The 9,181-nt window shown below is 37.3% G+C and overlaps 1 protein-coding gene across 1 annotated transcript; it reads right to left on the bottom strand.

Annotated features, from left to right (window-relative positions):
• Positions 1-7,039: 7,039 nt before the first annotated feature.
• On the bottom strand, positions 7,040-7,624 carry LOC113234617. The gene has a single exon (XM_026469969.1). The coding sequence runs from the start codon at positions 7,622-7,624 to the stop codon at positions 7,040-7,042; it is 585 nt and encodes a 194-aa protein (XP_026325754.1).
• Between the last annotated feature and the right edge of the window lie 1,557 nt (positions 7,625-9,181).

Below are 9,181 nucleotides of genomic sequence, written 5' to 3'. Positions count from 1 at the left end.
GTTCCACTGATGACGCTATTCGGGATTTTACGGAATTCGTGGTTGGGAAAGTGGATGAGAACTTTAAATGTCTAACTGTCTTTATGGATCTTGCCAGGGCATTTGATACTGTTTCGGTTCCTCTGCTCCTATCCAAACTACAGGAGCTAGGTATTAGAGGCACACCTCTCGCTCTGTTATCTAGTTACCTTAGTAGCAGAACCCAAAGCGTGAGAATTGGACACAATACTAGTGATGAGCTGACGGTAACTTGTGGGGTGCCTCAGGGTAGCATACTTGGTCCTACTCTTTTCCTTTGTTACATCAACCAATTATGTAATATGAAGATCAAGAACTGTAGGATATCATCTTATGCTGATGACACTGCATTAACTTTTTATGGTAGGTCTTGGAAGGAGGTCTTTGAAACGGCACAGTTGGGTTTCACAACGGTCTATCACTGGTTATCAGCTAATTCCCTTACCTTAAATGCTGACAAAACAAAGTACATAGCTTTTTCAATAAATAATAAAAACTATTGTCCTCCTTCAATGACTCTTACTGCTCACAAATGTATTTTCAATATCTTACACCCATGCCAATGCCACTGTATAGAGAGAGTTGACAGTGTGAAGTACCTTGGTGTTATCATCGACAGGAACCTTACATTTAAGAACCACATTCATACCTTATCCCAAAGAGTTAGAAAGCTTTCGTATTTGTTCAAGTACTTACGTCATGTGGCAGACAAGGATAGTCTAATAATGGTGTATCAGGCTCTTGTACAATCTATTCTGACATACTGCATTGGAACATGGGGTGGTGCTGCAAAAACTGTATTACTGAAATTGGAAAGAGCTCAAAGGATGTTGTTGAAAATCTGCTTTTTTTAAACCCAAATTATTCCCAACCGAACGTCTGTACAAAGAGTCGAAGCTATTAACAGTTAGACAACTTTACATTTCTGCCGTCACTCTTCATCAGCACTCTCAAACACCTCCACAAAACCACGATAGTGTGAACCAAAAGAGAAGACACTACTCCGTCTGTATTTCAGTTCCAGTCAGAACAACATTTGCTCAAAGATTTTTGCGTTTTCGATCTGGCAGAGTTAGTTAGTTGTTAAATAAAAAACTACATATAATAAATTTATCTAAATATGAATTACAAAATAAAATCAACACATATTTAGTAACACTAAGCTATGAGAACACAGAGAAATTAATTGAAATCATAAATTAAAGTGAACATACACACACACACACTCACTCGCACACACACACACACACACACACACACACACACACACACACACACACTTCTTCTCTACAAGTTCTACATATATTACCGAACAATAAATGTAATTAACTGAATCTGAGTTGGGAGGCCTGGAAACCTAAAATACAAATCATAGATTTAGTTTAGGCTCCAGCTTTCCACAAATGTAATTTGTTTTGAAATTGTCACCTTAGATTTAATATCTCTTTTTAAGTAATATTTGTGGAAGGAGAAATAAACGATTTTTATTTATTTTATTGTTATTCATCCAATTGCGATGAAACTTTTATGAGTTGTACCTACACTCACAAACGTCTGAAGAATTAGACCCTTCTGTTGGGCGTAGGTCATCTCAATGGAGAGGGTTACATCATCTTATGCAAGTAAATGGAAAACGGTTTTGTCTTTCAGTGGCATTGTAACTCCAGTTAGGTACAGATGGTAATTAATTAATTACGTTTACACTTGATAAGCACTAATTAAAATTATGTTGTAAGGAAAATATGAGAATGAGAAAAAAAATGTATGTGATGAGTTTTAATGATGCACTTCAACACGTCACCATTTGCATTATCCATTATTATATACTGCAATTAATTTAAATTTTGTTAATTATATATTTATATATTATATATATTTGTTAATTCAACAAAACATGCCTAATTAAAAAAAAGAAATATAAAATGCTCTTTAATTAAATAATAAATATGCTTCTTCTTCTATGCTTCTTAAGTTGAAGTTTTATACCAAAATGTTACATGGATCACCCTATAACAATCACATTCATAGAAATAGACAAAATGCTATATACAAGGTTTATTTATGATGACGTTAAAAAAAAATCACTCCAAAATTTGAAAATTTGTGATGACAGTACCTAAACATGTGGTCTAGGGTATCGATTTTCAACATTTTCAAAAAAATGCCTATTATCACTTAACTAAGTGACATGGATTTTTTTTTAATTTTTACCAGAACTGATATAACCTGGCCTCTCGCCCAGTGACCGCTTGACGTTGAGTTTTGGGACACCCTGTATATTTAAATAACCTGTTAGTTTAAACCATTAATATACTGGCATTTAATATAAATTTTAACTCAATATTAGTAGTAACTGGCCTTTTGTAGGCATTATAATTTTCGTTCTATAAATATTTTTACTTTAAACTTTTAAAGTATTTGAACTTGAGAGGCCACAATGAAATATGAAAACTGTCCAAAAAAGTGTGTTAAAGTCTGTCCTGTATTGTTTACTTTATAAAGTCGTTATATATTTAACTAAGATTAGACAAAAAAATAGAATTATTTTATTCGTCATTTCAATGATTTGCACTATTTATAACAAAAAAATTCATAATGTGTAGACTACGGGGTCACTTAAAAACCTATGTGTTATTTTGTAAAAAAAAATTAATATATCTTTAGTGAAATAAATATTCATGTGCCAAAGCACATGTCTACAATTGATAGTTTCCAGATTAGGTGTGTCCTTGCTTAGAACTGAGGCCACACATTTGTATACCTGTAACTTTTTACTTATTTCTTTACAAAATCCACAAGACGTTCTACAACTGTTTTACAAATATAACTAAAATTTGGTGTACTGCAATTACAAATTCCTGATGTGCCAACAACGGAACCATAAAAAAAAAAGTGAAAGCGAAATTCACAAGTAATTGATGGACTACTGTGTAACTGTTTATAATCATAATTATAATAGTATGATTTTGAGTTAGATATTGAAATTATTTATAACCGTAATAATAGTATCGTTCCAGGTTCAATCAGATGCATGATTAGCAGATGTAGGTATATTAAAAATTTTAACTCTAAGTTAAAACTTATTTTCGAAAAGTTTCATTGCTAATTCGCTAATAAATGCTAATAAATATCTTTCTAATAAAACATGCTAATAAATATCTTTCTTTACATTATGGAAAAAGATTGTAACGAAAGATACTAAATAGTCAAATACTTACATACCTACCCATTTAGATTAGTTTGTCTTATAGCATACTGCTATGCTTAATTTATTTTAAATTACAAACTTACGGATAATAAGACCAAAAAATAAACAACTTACTTACCTTACGTCATGCCGCCAGTTAAATAAATTAGTCACAAATATTTGATTTATTTCTCCATAACGGCGGACGGCGACGCTAACACCCGCGTTTAATATTATTATCATTGCACTTGCTTTACTTGACTTTAGTATATATTATTTATTGAACATTGGCTATAGAACTGTCATCTTAAAATAGCAACAAATGCTAAGACACTCAAAAAGGTAATTAATTAACTTAAACTAAAATTCACTTTCTAAATTCGTAAAAACGGCAGAAAATCCGCCATCTTTTCCACGATTTTTTTTAATATTGATTTACGGCATCGGAATAGACGAACTAGCCAAATCTTTCTATTTTCGAGTGACTTTATTTTTTTTATGTAGAGTTTCAACGGCTTTGGCATAATGCTATACAGTCTTTTGAGTGACTGATATTCCATGACATTTCAGTAAATGTCAATGCACTGACATGACGTTGACATTTAAGTCGGTGTATTGGCAGCGCAGTCGAGACAGGCGCGCGGGCGGCGCGAGAGGCGCGGGCGGCGCGGGTGACGTTTGTGATTGGCCAATTCCAGTAAAATAATGTTATTGGCTCATAAATTGATGTCCTTTTTTACCATTGGTAATTTTTGATAAGCTTCAAATATCCACCAATAATAACAAGGTGACTTTCTTTCTAACACTGTGTTCAGCATCGTCATTATAGTTATATTTAGTGTTACACCTCACGTGCTGGCGAGTGTACATCAAACCTGCTGCATCAGATTATTCGGAGAATTTACGTGCGTGGCTCTAACAGCCCTTCAAAATCGTTGTTCGAAAATACTAAACATATAATTATAATATATTGCCTTTGCCACGCGTGTACATTAGGGATATCTGTGTATTTGTCGACTCTCATCCTCAATATTTTGAGGGTCGTATTCCAGAACTCTACTCAATGCTCAAGTCAGGATCTGTGTATGATTTCAAGCACTGGAAATACGACCCTAACGGCAGGGACTTGAGTATGATTTCGAGTGCTTTAAACCATACTCAAATCTTGACTTGAGCATTGAGTCGTTACAGCTTCGCAGAGATATAGCGTCTCTTAGCGTATTCTATCGCCTGTACCACGGTGAGTGCTCTGAAGAGTTATTCAACCTTATCCCTTCCTCTCCTTTCCATCAGCGGACCACCCGTGCCGGACTGCGTTGCCACAGTTGGACGGTCATTATCACAGACGGACGGTATTGAACTACCGTCCCGCACTAAAAAGTTTGGCAATTCGTTCTTATGCCGAACCATCAAATTGTGGAACCAACTACCGGCGCATGTATTCCCTCCCCTCTATAACATCGGGTCCTTCAAACGTAGTGTGAAGAAGCATTTGGCCAGACCGGCAAAATGATAGTGACGGAGTGAAGATATTTGTGTTTTCCATCCGTTACTCTCATCTCTGGACTGTATTCGCACTTTCCATCAGGCGCGGTGCAGTCATTTTGCCGAGTCACAATAAAAAAAAAAAAAAAATAAAAAAATTGAGTAGAGTTCTAGAATACGACCCTAAGACACGTGATAATGTCATTCAAAGGCAAACTAAAGCAAAAATTTTTTATTTATTTATTTCCACACTTAATCTAGGTATTTTTACAGGTTATAGGTACCCAAGACTAGCAATAACTATAACTACCTATATCTAACTATAACATAATATGTAAAGCGCTATCTTCGTGAATTCACTCAGAGAATAGTGGAATAGGTCGATCGTATTTGCTATTTTATTCAGTGTCCTCAACGCGCGCGTCAGCGGACACTCAGCCAATGGATTGGTCCTCCCATGTGGCACCAGTAACAGCGGCGGCCGGCGACGTCGCTCCACGTACTTATCAGGAACACACAATCCTAATATTCCTAACAGCATTGCATTATTTATTTATTTATTTTATTTATTTATTTATTTATTTTAGGACAACCAACAAGACATGAATTAAATATAACAAAGTTGAAATATTGATACAGAGACTTATTCTAAATTCTGCCTCAATTAAAGGTCGCCACGGCCTGCAAATGTGGACACAACATAAAAAAAGTAAACTAGTTGATCTAAAGAAATTAAAAAAAAATAAAAATAAAAAATAACCTAAAATAAGCCATACTGACATAATATAAATAAGTACAATTAATACAATACAATATTATTATTAAAAAAAAGTAACTATTAAAAACAAGATAATCTAATTAAAAATATTTTCAAAATACACACAAATAAAATTTATGTGAAACTACATTGACGCAGACGTGAGAGCAGCCTTGATTGTGCGCTTAAATCGCGCAGGACTATTCGAAAAAATGTCGATGACACAATCACCCTGCTTCTGCAGGAGGTTATATTGTCTTGGATTATGTAGTAGGTATACCTCGGAATATTTTCCACAGGTACACTACTAACGCTAAGTTTCTGCGCACTTCTAGTGTATTGTACCCCACCATACCCGAGATGAACTGGTTCGAGTACATCAGGGAATAGGAGGGGCAAACACCGTATTGCCTCAGATACAGGTATCTTACAACTTTATTCTGAATGCGCTCCAGCATCACAGTATACTTTACTTCATTCGGAGCCCAAACTACCGCATTACATTCAAGGACGCTTCTTACAAGTGCATTATATAATGCAATGATAGCCCTAATACTGTTAAACCCGTGAACTCTACGAAGAATTAATCCCAAATTTCTGTATGCTTTTTTACATACAGTTATTATATGCTTACGAAATGTTAATTCTGTGGTAAATAATACGCCTAGGTCTTTTATTTCTGCCACCCTTCTCATAAGTACCTTTTCTACTTCATAATCAAAATGAATGGGATTCCGAGCTCTAGTAATTGATATTACTGAACACTTGGAGATGTTGAATAGCAGCTTATTTTCCTGACTCTATGCTACCACTTTGTCTATATCGCTTGAAGCCGAACACAGTCCCTATCATCATTAAATGAATTTAACAATTTTAGGTCATCCGCGAATAATAGACATCCGGAATAGTGATAATAAATTGAAGAGGCCCGAGATTGCTTCCTTGACTAACTCCCGATCTAACAAAATATGGCAGTGAACGGTAACCAGCGTATTCAATGTATTGCTGCCGGTCCACCATGTAACTCGCCAAAAATTGCAATAAGCGGGGTGTACAACCAATACCAGCCAGCTTCCTTAGCAGAATATCATCATTATCCACTACATCAAAAGCCTGAAGGAAATCAAAATATGCGACATCTACCTGCCCTCTACTGTCATCTGTCACCGGTGTTATTTCTGCCATATAGTTCAAAAGTTTGCTAGTGGTATTTCGACCCGGACGGAAACCGTGCTGTGCATCAGACAGTTGCCCCTTTGCTTGATCAAATATATTTTTTTGTTTAGCCGCCTCAAATACTTTAGTCGGCGTGGATAACATCGCCACCGGTCTTATAGTCTTCAATTGATAATCCCGAACTAGTTTTAGGGACTGGAACTACTCGAGTAACAATGGCTCAGCAAGTACACTGCGACAATCCTTAAATATGTAAGCTGGAATTCCTTCCGGACCCGCGGATGTCTTTGGTTTCAGCTTTAAATAATAATATAATAATAATAATAATATTTATTTCAGATTATCTCCATATTGTGTTAGTAACAATTGTAACCTTATGACTATGTTAGTTAATACAAATTTTAAATTACATTAAATTAATCCCTCCTTGCTGTCGCGTGAAGAGCCTCCCATGCCTGTACAAATGGGCCGTCGACTCTGTCCGCAACAATGGCCAGGAGGCCGTTGGAGCTGCCGCGCACGCGCCGCAGCAACGACACAACGCGCTTACGCATAATGGCGTGAAACCCGTCCGTTTGCGTCTCCGCGAACATTCCTGACGCACTACAATGGCGCGGCAGCCCCAACAACATCCTGAACGCGTTGTTGTATTGGACTCGCAGGGCGCTGTAAGCCTTTTGAGTGTAGTGGATCCATAGGCTGCACGTGTAAAATGATTGACAGTATGCCCTGAAGAGCGTAATTTTTACGTTATTGGTACAGTTTGCGAACCTACGGATCAACATATTACTTCTGACTGCCAGCGCCCTACGCTCCCGCTCCAAGTCCACGTTATCCTTAAGAGTTGCAGTGACCCAGTGCCCCAGGTACTTAAACTCAGTAACGCGCTTCAGAGGCGTGCCATTAAGTCGAACAGGCGGAACTTGAGCAGCCAATACTGCACCCTTTGCCTCAAAAATCAGCAACTCGCTTTTTGAAGTATTGTACCTGAGGCCATGCATCTCCGCATACTGCTCACATACAGCCAGTAACTAAAAAATAAATAAAATAAAAAAATTAAAATCTTTTATTTTCAGACACCATAGGTCCATAGTTTGTTAGCAAGCAGCCTTATACTATATTAGTAACAAATGACTGTACGGTGAATTTATTTATACATTAAATTTTTTTTAATCGAAATGTCAAAATATCCAAAATACATAATATAAAAGTCACTGAAATAATAATGATAATTTAGTCGAAAGTAAAAATTTAAAATACTAAAATTTACAATTAATAAAATAACAATTAAAATTCAAATTAGCTAATATAATAATAATTAACATGAACAAAACTAAAATTTTTGAAATCACATGTCATAGAGAAATTCATTACATTACAACTACTATTACAATTACTACTACTTACTTAGTCACTATTTTTGTGTGCGAGATGCATCTGTCTACACAATGTGCTATGATTGGGGAATCATATCGCTCTGCTATTACCCTTAGGATGGAATTTGAACTACCCCGTAGTCTGCAGAGCAGCGAGGCTGTTTTCTTTCGCATGATGGCATTAAAATCATCTATATTAGCCTGCGCAAACATGCCTGACGCGCTGCAGAATCAGGGCAGCCCCAGCAACACCCTAAAGGCATTGTTGTACTGAATCCGCAGCGCGCCGAGGGTCCGCTGCGTGTGGCTGATCCACAGGGCGCACGTGTAGAACACCTGACAGTAGGCTCTAAACAATGTTAGTTTTACAGGGACACTACAGTGCGCAAATCTGCGGGCCAACATATTACAGCGGACCGTCAGCGCACTGCGTTCCCTCTCAATGTCTACCTCGTCCTTAAGGTCATCAGTTACAAAATGCCCGAGATATTTAAATTGGTTAACCCGCGTAAGTTCTGCACCGTTGAGTGTAATTTTGGGTACATGAGATGGACACTTACCACCGACGGCCCTAAACACCAGAAACTCGCTTTTTTTAACGTTATACAGGAGACCATGTGAAAGTGCATAACGTTCACAAACCTGTAGTAAACTTCTAAGCGCTCTAACCGTTGGACTCAGCAGCACCATGTCGTCCGCGTAACTGATGTTATTGACGCTGACGTCATCCACGCGACAGCCGACCCTCATGCTGCTGAGCTCAACGATCAAGTCGTTAACGTATAAGTTAAAAAGCTTTGGTGAGGTCAGACCCCCCTGCCTCAGTCCACACTTCTAATTTGAATGAGTCTGAGAGCTTATTAGCCCACCTCACGTAGTTCACTTGATTATGATACCAGTATTGAAATATACATAACAACTCCGCTGGCACATCTCTATCTCGAAGCTTGCCCCACAGCACATCATACGACACCAGGTCGAAAGCACGGGAGAGGTCGAGAAAACAAGCGTACACTGGCGTTCGTCTTTCAGTGTAGTACCGAACCGTATATTTCAGAGCCAGAACCGCACTCTCAGTTGAAAGTTTGGGGCGAAACCCGAACTGTGCATCGTGCAAGTGTAAATAATTTTCGAGACGATCGTCCAGCAGACCGTCAAGCACCTTTGCCATAATCGTGGCCA

The sequence above is a fragment of the Hyposmocoma kahamanoa genome, unplaced genomic scaffold, assembly GCF_003589595.1.
Source record: "Hyposmocoma kahamanoa isolate Upper Pololo Valley unplaced genomic scaffold, ASM358959v1 85842, whole genome shotgun sequence".
In the NCBI taxonomy this organism is placed as follows: Eukaryota; Metazoa; Arthropoda; class Insecta; order Lepidoptera; family Cosmopterigidae; genus Hyposmocoma; species Hyposmocoma kahamanoa.
Note: the sequence above shows the minus strand (reverse complement) of the source record. Positions and strands in the feature narration are given on the sequence as shown.